Source organism: Leucopleurus acutus (assembly GCF_964270905.1).
Source record: "Leucopleurus acutus genome assembly, chromosome: 14".
NCBI classification, from domain to species: domain Eukaryota; kingdom Metazoa; phylum Chordata; class Mammalia; order Artiodactyla; family Delphinidae; genus Leucopleurus; species Leucopleurus acutus.
This window is the reverse complement of record NC_139156.1, coordinates 17,706,027-17,722,403: the sequence shown is the minus strand read 5'-3', so window position 1 is coordinate 17,722,403 and position 16,377 is coordinate 17,706,027. Positions and strand designations below refer to the sequence as shown.

Here is a 16,377-nt window from a genome sequence, read left to right as displayed (position 1 = left end):
GATAAGGCTGAGTAGTTTCAATGTTCAGAAGTGTAATTCTTCTATTGTCAAATGTAAGACAATAAATGTAAGATGTAAAAATCTTGATGGCCAGTGTGTGTGTACATGTGTGTGTACATGTGTGTGTACATGTGTGTGTGTACATGTGTGTGTACATGTGTGCTCCTGTATGTACTCGTATGTGTATGTGTTCTTGCAGTTCTTTATGAGTCTCAGTATCTCAGAAGACACGCTCATACCAACGGGCAAAGTACATTACCAGATAAAACTTAACAAATGAGGGAAAAGGCCCCACTTTAATAGCTGTTAAAGAAACCTAGACTAAAGTAATAACTTTCTAAAAAATTTTTTATTTTATTCATTTATTTATTTATTTTTGGCTGCTTCGGGTCTTAGTTGTGGCCCACGGGCTCTTTTCGTTGTGGCGCGTGGGCGTCTCTCTAGTTGTGAGGGTTTTCTCTTCTCTGGTTGTGGTGCACGGGCTCCAGGGCACGTGGGCTCTCTAGTTGTGGCACATGGGCTTAGTTGCCCCACAGCATGTGGGATCTTAGTTCTCTGACCAGGGATCGAACCCACATCCCCTGCATTGCAGGACAGATTCTTTACCACTGCACCTCCAGGGAAGTCCCTAAAGCAATAAATTTTAAAACCTATTTAACCAGAAGACATATTAAAAAGAGACTATTTAGTGTCTATGACTTGATATATTGCTGGTTGGAGAAAAGCAAATTGTCACAGCTGCTTCACCAAGCAATGTGGGGCCAGGTATTAAAAACCTGAGCCGTGTGACCAACCATCCTCACTCCCAGCCGCTGCCACCCTTCCCAACACAGTTATTTCATTTAAAATACTCTATTCTAAGAAAATTTTCTAACTTTGAAATGATCAGTTGGAAAATATGCATCATACCATTACCATTACCAAGATTGAGGTGTCAATCTTGGAAACAATCTCAATGCCCATAATGAGATAAATTCAGCTATACAGTAGAACCCTTCATAACTTGGCCATAATAAGGCCATTGAAATCTCTACAGAGAAGAAATAATAACAGGGGAATATTTATATCAAACAGGGGAAGGAAGCAGGATACCAAAATATACATGTGGAATGAACATAACCCTGTAGAACTATCAAAGGAGGTATGAAAGAAAATATCATCCTTAACAATGGTGTTTATGTGGTGAGATTATTGATGACTTGTATTTTGATTTTTTTCTAAATTTTTATGAACATATATTTCTTTCATTGTAGGGAAGCTCAATCCGAGATTATCCGATATAGTCTATTAGTGTTTACTTGTGAGCTTTTGTTTGTTCACCTCATGTGGGCTAGTCCATACTCATGGCTTTCCCCAAATGCCTGTTACCATGGAGGTCACACATTCCAACATGGAACCACCCTTGTTTTGTAGCATTTCCCAAGTGTTTCAAATGTAGTTTACAAGGCTCCCTCTGCCTTTGAGAACTGAGTACTTACTGCGTTTGAATTTCCTTGGCACATAAGAGAAGCTCGCATCTTTACTGGATTTGTCCTTTGTGTCTTGTCTCTTCCTAACCTCCTTTAACCTTCTCTGGTCCAAAGAATTTGCAACTGGAGCTGATTTTCATTTAATGTTATGTTTTTAGACAATGGGCCTTGCTTGGGATATAGAAAACGAAACCAGCCCTACAGATGGCTGTCCTACAAACAGGTAAGTCAGGCCCATGATTTTGGATAAATTCTTTTGCTTATGTGGTTATCTTGGGCTAATATGATCTCTTTTGGGTCTTGACTGCTTTTTTTTCTCTCTCTTTACCTCTCTCACTTGTAGGTGTCTGATCGAGCAGAGTACCTGGGCTCCTGTCTCTTGCAGAAAGGATATAAGCAATCACAAGAACACTTTGTTGGCATCTTTGCTCAGAATAGGCCAGAGGTAACCATGCTGAAATTAACTCAAGGAAATGAGTCAGGGCTAAGTTTAAAGACTTTAAACCCTACCCCAAATCAAGCACTCTGACACTTGCTGATGACTTATCAAAGCTGTTTAAAGACCTCAGATTCTTTAAATATTGTTCCACTTAAAAGTTACAGTGCAGGACTTCTTTAATCCTGGTTGAATGTCTAGTGCTATTTGCTAGGTGACTGGACTTCTCTTACATGTCTCCCATTATGTGTCATTTTAAGTCAGTCTGTTGTATGAAGAAAATAAGGAAGCTATGAAGGACTGGCAAGTAAGAGCTTGAGGATGATGTGGAAAGGGATGAGTTTGTACTAGAATTGGAATGTGCACATTGTACATGAACATTGTATGTGAACTAGCAACCAAGGCATCCATTGCTACTGAGACCAGCTGTAGCCATCTTTCCACAGTGAGTTGAAAACAGACTTTAGACATTAAGATGATTGGAATTAAGCTTATCTTCAAGTTCAAGTTAAGTCATTAGACCCAATATCCTCAGAGAAAGCCTTTGTTTGTTTCAGAAGAGTTGGATGACATGTGCTCACCTAAGCCAGTTGCTTAACTAAAAATCCAAGAGGGCCCTGGCTGCACTTTTAGGTGCATCTACATACTTCATCTTCATTACACCCAGCCTCAGTAAGAAGAGATATCCTTGACTCTAGTTCAGGAACTTCACACCAAACCTAGTATCTTAATCTACTAGGGCTTCCATAACAATATACCACAGACTGGTGACTTAAACAACAGAAATTAATTTTCTCACAGTCCTGGAGCTTGGAAGTTCAAGATCAAGGTGTCAGCAGGTTTGTTTTCTCCTGAGGCCTCTCTTTTTGGCTTGTAGACGGCTGCCTTCTTGCTGTGTCCTCCCATGACCATTTCTCTGCCATCCCCTGTGTTTCTTTCTCTTCTTATAAGGAAAACAGTTATATTGGATCAGGGCCCCATCCTTATGACCTCATTTAACCTTAGTTACCTCCTTAAAGGAGCTATCTACAAAAACAATTGCAATGGGGTTAGGGCTTCAACATAAATTTTAGGGGGAACACAATTCAGTTCATAATGCCTACACTGACATTCAAGGTTCGCCATTAGCAGATTCCAGCCCACCTTTCCAATTCATTTCCTGTCACTTTTTATGCTTTCTGATGCGTACTTAGTGATGTCATGCGGTCCTATCTTTGTTCATTCACTTCCTTCTTCCTTGAATACCTTCTCTGCTTCCATCTCCATGACCAAATCCTACCTGTCCTTCAAAGCCCTGCCCAATTTCCATCACTTTTCCCAAAGCAGTCCCAGATAGCCTACCCCACCCCTGAGTGACTCAAGACTCCCTAATGCTTTCCATAACCCTTATGGCTAGAACTTATTACACTCTCCCTTTGTTTTATAGTTGTCTCTGTACCTATCTTATCTTCTTTATTTAATTATATTTTATAGCATCAGCAGTGGCAGTCCCTAGGGCATCACAAAAAAGGTGATTTTTTTTTTTTAACACAGAGCCACCAAATAAGCATTTGTTGACTAAATGACTGAATTAGCACATTTCCTTTTCAAAGCATAAGCTATTCCTTATTTGAACTTCTCTCCATACAGTGGGTCATCTCTGAGTTTGCTTGTTACACGTACTCCATGGTAGCTGTCCCCCTGTATGACACCTTGGGAGAAGACGCCGTCATATACATTGTCAACAAGGGTAAAACTTTGCTATTACATTTTTTTTAACATCTTTATTGGAGTGTAATTGCTTTACAATGGTGTGTTAGTTTCTGCTATATAACAAAGTGAATCAGCTATACATATACATATGTCCCCATATCTCCTCCCTCTTACGTCTCCCTCCCACCCTCCCTATCCCACCCCTCTAGGTGGTCACAAAGCACTGAGCTGATCTCCCTGTGCTATGCAGCTGCTTCCCACTAGCTATCTATTTTACATTTGGTAGTGTATATATGTCAGTGCTACTCTCTCACTTCGTCCCAGCTTATCCTTCCCCCTCCCCATGTCCTCAAGTCCATTCTCTACATCTGCGTCTTTATTCCTGTCGCTATTACATTTTAACTTGATTCTTTCTTGATGCTGAGTAATTCCTCATTATCTGTTTTTGTTAGCAGACTTAGAATGCTGTGGCCAGAAAAATGCTCAAGTCTCTCTTGTCCTGTAGTACCTATGATATAATTTAGAGGGAAGTTACAAAAAGCCCATGAGGCAGGTATATAATCAGATAGAAGTTTCAATGAAATGCTTCAAGGTAGTTTAGTATGACAATATAGTTTAGCAATAAGACTATTTTTGCTGGCAACCCTGGATGAAAGGCCACAGTTAGTGAATAACTTTTTAATTGACTGTATCACTGTGAAACTACTAGTTTAATTTCCTATTCTTATAAATCGAAGTCAGTATAGCTCACCGGCATGTACCAATGTCCATGCTGAGTCTGTGGACCAAATTACCACTGTTAGAGAAACAAGTTCAAGTTCAATGGGCAAATAAGACATATACTAGATGTTACTTTCTGTCCCAGAACTAGTAGATTAAGTGAGTAGATCCATTTGAACTATAGACATAATCAGAAGGTTTCTGTTTGTGTAAACAAGTATCAAAGCAAATGCTAACATTAAAAATCATAAATGCTTGTCTGCTAAAATCCCCCTTGCCTCCTCCTTTACCTTCTAATCCCTCCTCCCCTCTCCCCCAGGTAAAACACATCGGCAGGACCACATCTACATGATTCACACACGTTGTCTGTGTTCTTAAGCAGAAGGAATTTTGGGGCTCCTCTAGAAACTATAAACTGTTAAGTGCATGCAAGGAAATTAAGTGCTTCTGTTTCAATTAAGCTTATTTATTATCAGTGGAATGTTTCAGATTTTATACATTACAAATCTGATTTACAGACATAATCTCCTTTGGGGACCCAGTGGCTTTGAAATTTTCAAGAATCTCTTCCTCTTTGCGAGACAATCGGGTACACAGCAAAGCAGGAGGGTAACCCCCGGCCCTATTTCTGCTTTCAGCTGAGATCGCCACGGTGATCTGTGACACGCCCCAAAAGGCATTGGCCCTGATTAAGAATGTGGAAAAAGGCCTCACCCCGGGCCTGAAATTGATCATCCTCATGGATCCCTTTGAGGACGACCTGAAGAAGAGAGGGGAGAAATGTGGAGTGGAGATCTTATCACTGCTTGATGCTGAGGTATGGGTCTGAAAGTCAGCTCACAGCTGGAAGGCTGGGCTGATGCTGTGGGCAGCTTGCAGGACTTCTACACAAGGGAGCAGGCTGTTGTTCTCCGGGGTGGAAGGAGAGTAAATTACACTCATGCTGTGAAGCGTTGGGAATCATTTCCCCAAGACAACTCAGTGGGTGAGGAAGGTCTGTGGTCAGTGTGCACCGACTTCCAAGTAGAGGATTTATAAATGCAGAGGCTAGGTGGCAGTTAAAGATATGGTCCTGGAGCCAGGCTTCCTAGGTTCACGTTCCAGCTCCACCCCCATTAGTTAGGTGACCTTGGGCCAGTTGCTCCACATCTTCCTTTCCCCCTCTGTAAAATGAGGATGAAATAGTTCTTACCTCACAGAGGAGTCGTAAAGAGTTATATGAGAGAAAATAAAGTGCTCAGGACAGTAATATAAAGTGTAGTAAGCCTTGAAATGTTAACTGTTCATTTTATTCAAAACGATTTAGCAGTGGTCCTAGAAGCCTGAACCATAGGAGTCTGATGGGAAGTTTGGACATTTGGGATCGGCCCTCTTGAGCTGATACTCTAGAGGAAACTTATACTCTACCCCAAGGCTTCCATTGTACCTGAATGTTGCCTCTGGGCCTGATCCAGGTTGGAATTTTGGTTGTATTCCCACAGAGGTGTTCTCAAGCAAAAGGGAAAAGGAGGGCTGTATTTGTCCTAAGTCTTCCCAACTCAACTAATGTCTTTCTTTCTTGGTTTCCTGTTCATGCAGAATCTAGGCAAAGAGAACTTCAAAAAACCCGTGGTAAGTTTTCTTCTGCCCAAATTTGAGTCTTTCCACATTCAACTTTCAAAGCTCACGGTAGACTAAGCCCTGGTGCTTTCCCCTCCAGCCTCCTGCACCAGAAGATCTGAGCATCATTTGCTTCACCAGTGGGACCACAGGTCAGTGCCCAGGAAGTTGCCCCAGAGGCCCCTGGTCAGGCAAACACATGGCTTGAGCCACTGACCACTAGTGGGCTGGTAAAAATACCCTACAATAAGCCCTATCCATAGGGGCTTATAATCTAAGATTTCTGAGTACAGATGCCTGCATAGAAAAACCTATGCATAAGCAAATAAATTTCACTGAACACGGTGGCAGGTGTTTACATGCTATGGAATTCAGGGCTCTTAAAGGTGGCATCAGAAAGTCAACTTTCTCCCCCAGCCCAGACTCTCTCAAGTTGACATCACTGGAGTGGTTTCACTCAATCAAGATAGCCCAGTGGTAGTTCTACACAGATCACTCCACGTCCTCTTTCTCCCCTGTATGTAGTTACCTAGCTATTAGAGCTCAATAAATTTTAACGTGATCCATGATGATCTAGAAGTTATATCCATTCCACTGTGCCCAGTTTATAAAGTGATGGCTAGGTAATATTGTTAGATCTGAAGTCTTCAACATGAAAACAGCATGGGGAGGGGGGCGGGTTACTTGGGATTTTCTTTTTGACTGTGTTGCTGTCTGTGACTGTGGCTATGCCCTGTGTGGTAGCACAAGGCTAAGGCTGCTGTCAGAAGTAGAATCTGTGGAGGGATCAATCATTCATAAGCAGAGTCATACACTGGTCATAAAAAAAACACAGTGACAGGAGAAGCTCTCGGCTCCCTGGAACAGAACCAATCGAATGTAGCTTCTCATTTCAATGCCAAAGGCTACCTATTAGCCATTTAACAGATCTTTCCACCTCTTGTTTCCTACAGGTGACCCCAAAGGAGCCATGTTAACCCATGAAAATATCGTTTCAAATGCTGCTGCTTTTCTCAAATGTGTGGAGGTCAGTGGTCAATTGAAAAGGAGGCCCTCGTTAAAATGGGAATCTATCATAAGATTTTAAAGTTAGAGGAGGCAGAGGGGGAAGAAACAGGTTGAAGGCCTGAGTGTGGACAAATACTGGTGCATCTTTGTCTAGAGTTTTGCTCTTTTAGGGTCACTGCAGATCTCTGCACTCAGTGCAGTTAGGGCACCCCTTAGGGCACAGTGCACACCTGTACAACTGTATGCAGCAGTCCTAGAAAGAAGAAGTGTTTAAATCTTCTTTGGAAGAGAAAGTTGGCATTAATCCACTGTTGTCTCCTTTCCATTTCCTGATCTATAGCATACTTTTGAGCCCAGTTCTGAGGACGTGACCATATCCTACCTCCCCTTGGCTCATATGTTTGAGAGGGTTGTACAGGTAAGGATCCTATATTCCTAGCAGGTATGTGAAAAGAGGGTCCTGACTTGCTAGTCCCATGTTTATTCCAAAGGCAGCTCTGCAACATTTACAATCTTTTCTCTAATGTGAAGGACATGGGCAGGGAGTTGGCATGGCTGAGTCCTAATCTTGGCATCACCCCTAACCTGCTGCAGAGCCTTCCTCTGTTGAGTCTGTGTGTGTCCCACGGAGCAAATGCTTCCTCCTGCCTTCACACAGGGTGCCTGCAAGTCCAGGGAGCTCATAGCCGGGAGCTTACTTACTATCTACCCTTAATTCTGAGCAGGGATACGAGGCATTGCTTTTTCTTTTATTTGGGTTAGAATTTTTGAAAAGACCTAGGGTTAGAGAAAAGGAGTTCCCCACAGAGGGGTGGAGAAGGAGCCTTTGATCCAGGTAAGGTGTCCAGAGTGGAGCTGTTGAGGACTGTGCAGCAACTGGGGGGAGAGCTGGCCTTCTGTGAGTGGACGCCAAGCTTTTAGGCTACTCTGAGGCTCACTTGAGAACCGAAAGCAAAAACACAGGTGTTATTAGGGGTGGAAAATCCTCTCTCTGATCCCTGCTTAAATACCTCTTCAACCAGCTTATCTGTTGATGCATGAAATGCCAAAATGGAAGATTCAGTTCCTTGGGCTAAAGTGTTGATATCTGATTAATAAAATATCAATTCTAATAAGCATATTTTTTCACATTTTACCATTTCTGAAACTGAGATGGTCTTACAATTGTAGGCGTGTTCTAGTTTGAGTGGCAGTGTTTTTTCTTAGTGCTACATAACGAATGGTCTCTTACAAAGGATGATGCCTTAGACCCTCACCCAGAGCTGTGGGCAGAGTAGGGCTGGGCCTTCAGTCTCAGAATCTGTCTTACCTGTCCCGCCACCTCAGCAGAAGTGAGTTTCCATCTTGCCTAGGGGGTAGGGTCTCAGAGTTCTCGGTACATGAAACTTCAGGGGTCGAGTGTCCTGTCCAGAGAAAAGTGCCCATGGACCTCCTCAATTCTGTGCCATACAGACCCCACCCAAAGTGGTCCTTTGGCTCTGAGCTCTGCTCTTTGGTTTTGTTTTTAGGCTGTTGTGTACTCTTGTGGAGCCAGAGTTGGATTCTTCCAAGGAGATATTCGGCTGCTGCCTGATGACATGAAGACCCTGAAGCCCACAGTCTTTCCCGCGGTTCCCCGACTCCTTAACAGGGTCTATGATAAGGTGCTAACCTTGCTTCTGTTGGGCTGGCCCTGAGCTGCCGGAGCTGTCTGGGGCTTAGGCCTGACTAAAGCTCTTAGGAACTCTATGTTACTAAGAAACGTGCTCCACTTCTACCCCCAACCCCTACCAGCATCCACTTATAGCCACACATACAAGTGCAGCCATGAAAGACCATAACAGATGAAACTCCCTTTCCTCTGGATGAGATTACTTGGATGTGATCTGGAGAAAGAGATTAATTCAGAGAGTTGGGGAGCCCCTCAAAATTCAGCTGACTTACTGGTAAATTGTTACTCTGGTTTCATAACACTTACTGGTTTAGTGTGCTTCTTGCTGAGGTGCCGGGCCCCACGGTAAATATTTCATATGCGTTCCATCATTTAATTTCTACAAAGCCCAGGAAATCATGCCAACACTTATAATCCCTACCTTACAGATGAGGAGACTGAACCTTGGAGGTTAAATAACTTGTCCAGGGTCAGATCTACTAAGGAGTCGGGCCAGAATCCCACTGCCACATAACAGTTTTAGCTGTCATTGATCACTGCTCTGTTTTTCATTAAGCTTGGCAAAATGGTGATTTTTCTAATCCAAGCATTTCTCTTGCCTTCATTAGCTGAGATTCTTTCATAAAGGCATGAAAATTATTTGATTTTTTCTTTTATCAGTCTTCAAAATAATGAACTGGTACCCCAGCGATCTTCAAAACTGGCCAGTGGGATGTTTTCTTTGTAATGTTATGGCATTACATACATACATATGATACTGAATCAAAAGTCCTAACAGTGGTACCCAATCAGCTGTTTAATCAGCACTCCCAGGTAACTTTAGTGTAGATAGATGCTGACTACCTTTTGAGGACATGCTATCTGAGTTGTCAAGGTTGTTTGCTAAGGACAAGGAATTTGGAGGAGCTGGAGCTCTGTGTGTATGTACTAAGTTCACTTCTTTCTTAGTGTGGGCTCATCATTATTCAGCACACCAGTGCATGAATAAGAGCCTCTTCTTATGAAGCTTCTTATGAAGCTAGGAGGCACTATCTCTTGCTCACTGATGAATGGCCTTGGTGAGTATCTCCAATAGGTTTCCAACTAAGAGGAGCTGTCACTCTGCAGGTACAAAATGAAGCCAAGACACCCTTGAAGAAGTTCTTGTTGAACTTGGCTGTCGCCTGTAAATTCAGTGAAGTGAAAAAGGGTATCATCAGACGCAACAGTGTCTGGGACAAGCTCGTCTTTGCAAAGATCCAGGTACGTTGGGTAGATTATGGATGGAGCCAGGTAAGTATCTGGGCTGCCCACTGACTCAGCACACTTTGCTTTTCCTTTGATGGTCAAGCATCTCTTTAACTGGAGAGCCTTTTGCACTTTCTGTGTTCACTCACCTTTTGAGATCTCTCTTGGACAACTTTGTCACTAAAGGGATTTGGTCAAAAAGCAGAAAGTGGATTTTTCTTGTTCTAGCACTTTCATTCTCTTAGGTGGTCTGTTGAGGTTGCAGGTAATTTGAAGGGCCCAAGAATACAAATTATCTGAGGAAATCAAAAAAAAAAAAAAATTGCAGGTCTGGTCCCAGCTATGGATGGTGGTGACAGTAATAGCTAACATTTTAAGTTCTTTTCTACAATGCTGGACCCTATTCTAAGTGCTGTGTAAATTAACGAGTTTAATTCTCATGACAACACCAGGTAGGTAGGCTGTTCTACCCATTTTGCAACACAGGAAACTGAAGCAAAGGGAATAGTCTTCAGCAGGTCTTTTGTGTCTATTAAACAGGAAAGCCTGGGCGGGAAGGTTCGTTTCATGGTCACCGGAGCTGCCCCCATCTCCTCTCCTGTCTTGACGTTCCTCCGGGCAGCAATGGGATGTCCGGTAAGCCAAGCACCTTTTTTTTGATGATAGCTTATTTCACTTTTGCACAAATAAAGCTATTTAAATAAAAATGAAAACACAGACGAAAAGTACCACAGAGAAAGTCAGCCAAAATCTCAAAATCAAGAGAAAATACCCTTCCAGTCACTTCTTAATGCACCTGTGTACAGAAACCTTTACACAAATGGCATCAGTACTAACAAAATTTTGCCATTTGCAGCAACATGAATGGACTTGGAGGGCATTATGCTAAGTGAAATAAATCAGACAGAGAAACACAAATACTGTGTGATATCACTTACACGTGGAATCTGAAAAAATACAACAAACTAGTCAATATAACAAAAAAAGAAGCAGACTCACAGATATAGAGAACAAACTAGTGGTTACCAGTGGGGAGAGGGGGAGGGGCAAGATAGGGGTAGGGGAGTAAGAGGTATAAACTATTAGGTATAAGGTAAGCGACAAGGATATATTGTACAACACGGGGAATATATCCAATATTTTATAACTATAAATGGAGTATAACCTTTAAAAAACAGCATCAGTTTTCTAAAATACTTATTAAACAGTGCCCATTAACATTGCTCCTTGTCAAATAAACATCATTTTAATGGTTTTGTAATAGTTTATTGAACGCACCCAAATCAGTAGTCTCCTATTGATGGACACTAGAGTTGTTTACCACTTTTTTTTTGTTATTATAATCAAGCGATAAGGATACTTGTGTATATTTATGCAGTTATCAATTTAGGATAAATCCTTAGAGTGGGGATTATTGGGTCAAAGTATATGGGTTTTTTACATGTTAATGCAGATTATCACACTTCCCTCCAGAAAGGTCTTGTCTTTTTTATGCATTAATGCAAATAATGCACAAGTCCTGATATCCCCATATTCTTGCTAGTGCTTTTTCAGTCACTTAAATCTTAGCCGACGAGATACATGAAAAATCTTATTGCAACTTTGTTTCTTTTATTAACACTAAACATCTTTTCTACTGCTTACGGGCACTTGTATTTCTTTCATGAATTACTCGATTACTTACTTATAGAAAAATGAGCAAAGGATAATTTGGTTCTCTTTCACCTTGCTTCCTAGGAGTTCTTCGTATGGTCATAAAATCAATCTTTGTTGTGCTAGAAATATTCTTCCTAGTCTCACCTTTTTGTACTATGTATTGCTATATAAAAGTTTCAAATGTGTATGTAGTCAGTCACCTTTTCTATGTGGCTCTGTAATTGTTTAGACAGGCCTCCTAACCCTCAATATTGCATAAATCTGTTTTCGTCCAGATTTTCTGGTAGCCTTACGGTTTTACTTTTTTCCAAGTAAGTCTCTGCTCCACCTGGAATTTAGTAAATGGGCTTGAGTACAGATACACTCTCATATTTGTTTTTCCACAAACGGCTAAGTAGTTCATTCATTCGGCCAACATGCACAACATGAATGAAGCAACGGCCTAAAAGAGAAAAACAAATACTGTATGCTAACACATGTATATGGAATCTAAAAAAAAAAAGGGTTCTGATGAACCTAGGGGGGAAGGACAGGAATAAAGACGCAGATGTAGAGAAAGGACTTGAGGACACGGGGAGGGGGAAGGGTAAGCTGGGATGAAATGAGAGAGTGGCATGGACATATATACACTACCAAATGTAAAATAGATAGCTAGTGGGAAGCAGCTGCATTGCACAGGGAGATCAGCTCGGTGCTCTGTGACCACCTAGAGGGGTGGGATAGTAAGGGTGGGAGGGAGATGCAAGAGGGAGAGGATATAGGGATATATGTATACATATAGCTTATTCACTTTGTTATACAGAGAAACTAACACACCATTGGAAAGCAATTATACTCCAATAAAGATGTTAAAAGAAAAAAGGTTCTGAATTGATGCCAAGGTCAGAGTTCCTCTGGTCTTTCAAACTAGCATCCTCCTGGCCGGTCTTAGTACCTTCCTTTCCCTAAAACCAATAGGTCAGAAGGTCCTATTGCCACACCCCTCCCAGAAATGCCTTCCTCTCCTTCTCCACCAGCTCTGCCTATGACAGGCCATAGCCCCACTGCAGCCTATGCACTTACGTCCCCACATCCCCTCTCCAGTCAAGATTATCCTTTATACCAGGAGTGGGCAAACTGCAGCACAGGCCAAATCTGGCCCGTTGCCTGTATTTGTAAGTAAAATTTCAGTGGAACACATCCATACCCATTTATTTACATATCGTCTACTGCTGCTTTGGTGCTACACTGGCAGAGTTAAGTCGTTGAAATACAGACCAAGTGGCTCACAAAGTCAAAAATATTCACTATCTGGTTCTATATACAAAAAGTTTGCCAACCCCTGTTCCAAACCATAGCTATTTCCCTTAAAAAATGCTACTCACTTTCTTCAGCTCCTTCAGTAGCACTCCATTGCCTTGGTTCAAGTCTGATTGCCATTGGGTTGCCCATCACTCAATGAATAACTTGCTTTTTTCCATCAGCCTGAAATGCCACATTTCCCAGAGTATAGTATGTTTCCATACTTTGGTCTATTTCTGGACCCTTTTGGTTTTTGAGTGAATCCACAGCTGTAAAGATTTAGCAGCTCAGGCATAAATTCAAGGTATTAGGACACTAAGTGTCCTCCGACTCTCAGAGACCTTGCTTTCCTCATGTCTTGCCATAGGGCACGGCCGGCTCCTGCTTTATCTTGAGTTAAGTCTCAAAGCCCTTCTTTGGTTTGCGCAGGTATATGAAGCTTACGGTCAAACAGAATGCACTGCTGGCTGTACAATTACATCACCTGGGGATTGGAAATCAGGTAGGTTCTTTGTCAACTGGGCAGGAGGTTCAGTGGTTGGGAGGAGTTCTGGATGAACTAGGACGCAGGCGTTTAGATAACCTCAGTGCTGTGGATGAATGTGGCAGATGCCAAACCTAAGCTTTGGTCCGGGGCTTCCCATCTTGGCTCTCCAGCACTGGTGCCAGATGACTTTTCAGTTTTGTTCCTTTAGAGTCAATCCATAAATCTCTCTGAAATATGGCTGGGATTATCACCGTTTTGCGGTACCCTGGCTGATTCAGTACGGTGTGTTTTAGGCCACGTTGGAGTCCCCATCGCTTGCAATCATGTGAAGCTGGAAGATGTGGCAGATATGAACTACTTCGCAGTGAACAACGAAGGACAGGTGGGTAGGCTGTGCCGGGCAGTCATTTTCAGACAATCATAGTGGGGACGTTTGCATCAGAAAAAGCACACAATTGTGAACAGGTTTGTGTTTGATTCTATTCAGAATTTTAGCAAGGAATTCAGTGTCTCTGAGCCTAACTTTCCAGTCCCCACAATGGGGATTAAAATCTGGTGCTCTTCATACATTAGTGGAAAGCATCAAATGATTCAAGGTGGTAGGAAAGTAGGTGTTTTGCAGCAGCCTTTGCTATTGTCACCACCTTGTACCATCTTATGTGCAGATCTGCATCAAGGGCACCAATGTGTTCAAGGGATACCTGAAGGACCCTGAGAAGACAGAGGAAGCCTTGGACAAGGATGGTTGGCTTCACACAGGAGACATTGGCCGCTGGCTCCCGGTGGGTGTTGCTTCAAAACTTCTGGGAGTCCCTACAGAGGAAAATTAGGTGACTTTTCCAAAGAAGTGTAGTAGTCTATTTTGTTGTTGTTGTTGTGATTTTTACTTTTATTGAGGAAGAAATTGTGGTAACTCCATGGGCCTATAGTGTTTGCCTTTTATGAGTTTCAAAGGGATAAGCTTCTTTCCACTTATATATGGAGACATATCAAAACAAGGACGCAGGATTTCTAAACAAGGTGTATGCAGAGGCTAGTTTTTGCCCCTCAGTGACCTTCACAGCCTCTCTTGGTGGAAGACACTGAGACTTTTTAAAAGCATAGCTTGCTAACAATCGGCAGTAAGTAGTCTCTGTCAACCCCCTGTTTTCCTGAGAGGAAATTAAGGCACGGTAATCATGGAGCCTTAAACCCCTGTGGAGGATATTCCAAGAGCTTTCCTCTCTGGAAGGTTTTTGTCTACTATGTGCTGGGGGAGCAGGAATGTAACCAGATTTAAAACTCCCTTCTTGCTCAATATTCTCAAGATTTAAGTGATATTCAAGGAATATTTGACAACAGATCTCTAAGAACACTGGTCCTAATGATGTATTTCATAGATTTGGGTCTAGTGGTATTTTGCTAACAGATCTGTTTCTGCATAACGAAGAGTTCTCAGTTCTAATAAGCCTACAATGTAGGCAACAGATGTGTCCTCCCACTGGAGTTGTAAAGGGCTGAGCCTTATTAATCACTTTCAGATAATGTCTGTTAGGCTGAATTGATGGCTAATTTCTTGAGTCAGCCTTGTTAATGGTTCCAAGGTTGGTTCAGTCTGCTGCGCTGTTCAGGGTGTGATCACGTGGACTGTATTTGCCACTTGTCCCAATTCTATAATTCAAATCCCTGAAAACCTAAGCGCCTCAGACCAATCAGCCCAGAGAAATGAAGCTGCAAATGACCTCTGGTGGCTGGTCAGAGAGCCCTCCCCAGCCCTGCTTCTGTCCTAACAAGCGCAATTACTGACTTGCTTGATTAGCAGTGGCACAGTAGAGCTGTATAGCCTGCTCCCGGATCTAACAGGAGGGATACAGAAAAGGGAGTCAAGGAGGGGGAGAACTAATTCAAAAGTCTTAATAAAAGATAACACCTTCCCTATTCCTGAGAGTTCTGGAAAAGGAGTAATTGGAAATTAAGTTGTTGGAAATTCAGAGCTGCAAAATTTCTTCATTGGATGAGGCAACCATTTACACAATGCCAGTGGGTCCAAGGGACTTTTTCCAAGACTGCCCACTGACTCTCCAAAGACACACGCAGTATAGACAGGTTTTGAAGAAAGCTGCCTTCCTCCCCTTTCCCCAAAGCCAAGAAAGAGAAAGGAAAGATTGCCCAAAGGTCAATGGAGAGGTCAAGTTTAAAGAAGGAAGATTACCTCTGACTTCACCTCTCTCGTCACTGACATCACTCAGTAGGGCTCAGAAACACTGATGGTGTGTGTTATCTCTGTCTCCTGTAGAATGGAACTCTGAAGGTCATCGACCGAAAAAAGAACATTTTCAAGCTGGCCCAAGGAGAATACATTGCTCCAGAGAAGATAGAAGATATCTACATCAGGAGTAGACTGGTGTTGCAAATTTTTGTACATGGGGAAAGCTTATGGGTAATATATATTGTCTTAACAACAGCCAGTTTCAGGCACAGACCATGCCAACTTCCATAGCTAAAGGAAATCTGTATAGGTAGATTTAGGATGAGAAGATCTGAGCTTATAAAACTAAAGAAATGAAGCCACACTCCAAACCTCAAATAAGGCACTATAAATGAAAAAACAAATTCTTTGAAACTATGATAGACTCTGTAAACAAGTCAGTAGAACTGTTAAAACAGTTATACTAAAGGGTAGCCATTCATTAGAAGAGCCCCATGGTGCACTTCGTTTCCACTACAATAGGAGTTCTTCTGGCACAAACTGTCTTATATATACTGCACTTAAACTTAGTTTCTTGGGAGTGGGGGAGGATTGACATGGACAGGCCAGAGATGCTTTAAGCTTAATGTTGAGCTCCACTTCTATTCATGTTTGAATAGAACATTTTTGTAGAAATGTTGTGTGGGAAAATGGGATCAGAGTTCCATGAGGGTTTGAAATATATGGTGAGAAAACTGTAGGACGCCAGCACTGAATTTCAGGGCTTGGGTACAATCATGCATTCTGAGGTAACGCTTTCTTTCCCCACTGGGGGGCAGTGCTGCGCTAGTTCACATGCCTGTTTCCTTTCCAGTCATTCCTGGTGGGAGTGGTGGTTCCTGACCCAGATGTGCTTCCCTCATTTGCAGCCAAACTTGGGGTGAAGGGCTCGTTTGAAGAACTGTGCCGAAACCAAGTAAGTCT

General features: G+C 42.3%; 1 protein-coding gene across 5 annotated transcripts in view; it reads left to right on the top strand.

Annotated features, from left to right (window-relative positions):
• The window catches only part of ACSL5 (acyl-CoA synthetase long chain family member 5), a 44,701-nt gene that overhangs the window by 26,231 nt on the left and 2,093 nt on the right, over positions 1-16,377 (top strand). For all 5 annotated transcript variants that reach the window (XM_082855073.1, XM_082855074.1, XM_082855077.1 and 2 more), the window contains exons 4-19: positions 1,628-1,692; positions 1,813-1,914; positions 3,535-3,634; positions 4,956-5,134; positions 5,896-5,928; positions 6,017-6,068; positions 6,870-6,943; positions 7,265-7,342; positions 8,433-8,567; positions 9,683-9,817; positions 10,343-10,438; positions 13,169-13,241; positions 13,520-13,608; positions 13,892-14,008; positions 15,502-15,645; positions 16,268-16,369. In XM_082855073.1, coding sequence (XP_082711199.1) covers positions 1,628-1,692; positions 1,813-1,914; positions 3,535-3,634; positions 4,956-5,134; positions 5,896-5,928; positions 6,017-6,068; positions 6,870-6,943; positions 7,265-7,342; positions 8,433-8,567; positions 9,683-9,817; positions 10,343-10,438; positions 13,169-13,241; positions 13,520-13,608; positions 13,892-14,008; positions 15,502-15,645; positions 16,268-16,369 — 1,574 coding nt within the window. The remainder of the gene's footprint in view (positions 1-1,627; positions 1,693-1,812; positions 1,915-3,534; positions 3,635-4,955; positions 5,135-5,895; positions 5,929-6,016; positions 6,069-6,869; positions 6,944-7,264; positions 7,343-8,432; positions 8,568-9,682; positions 9,818-10,342; positions 10,439-13,168; positions 13,242-13,519; positions 13,609-13,891; positions 14,009-15,501; positions 15,646-16,267; positions 16,370-16,377) is intronic.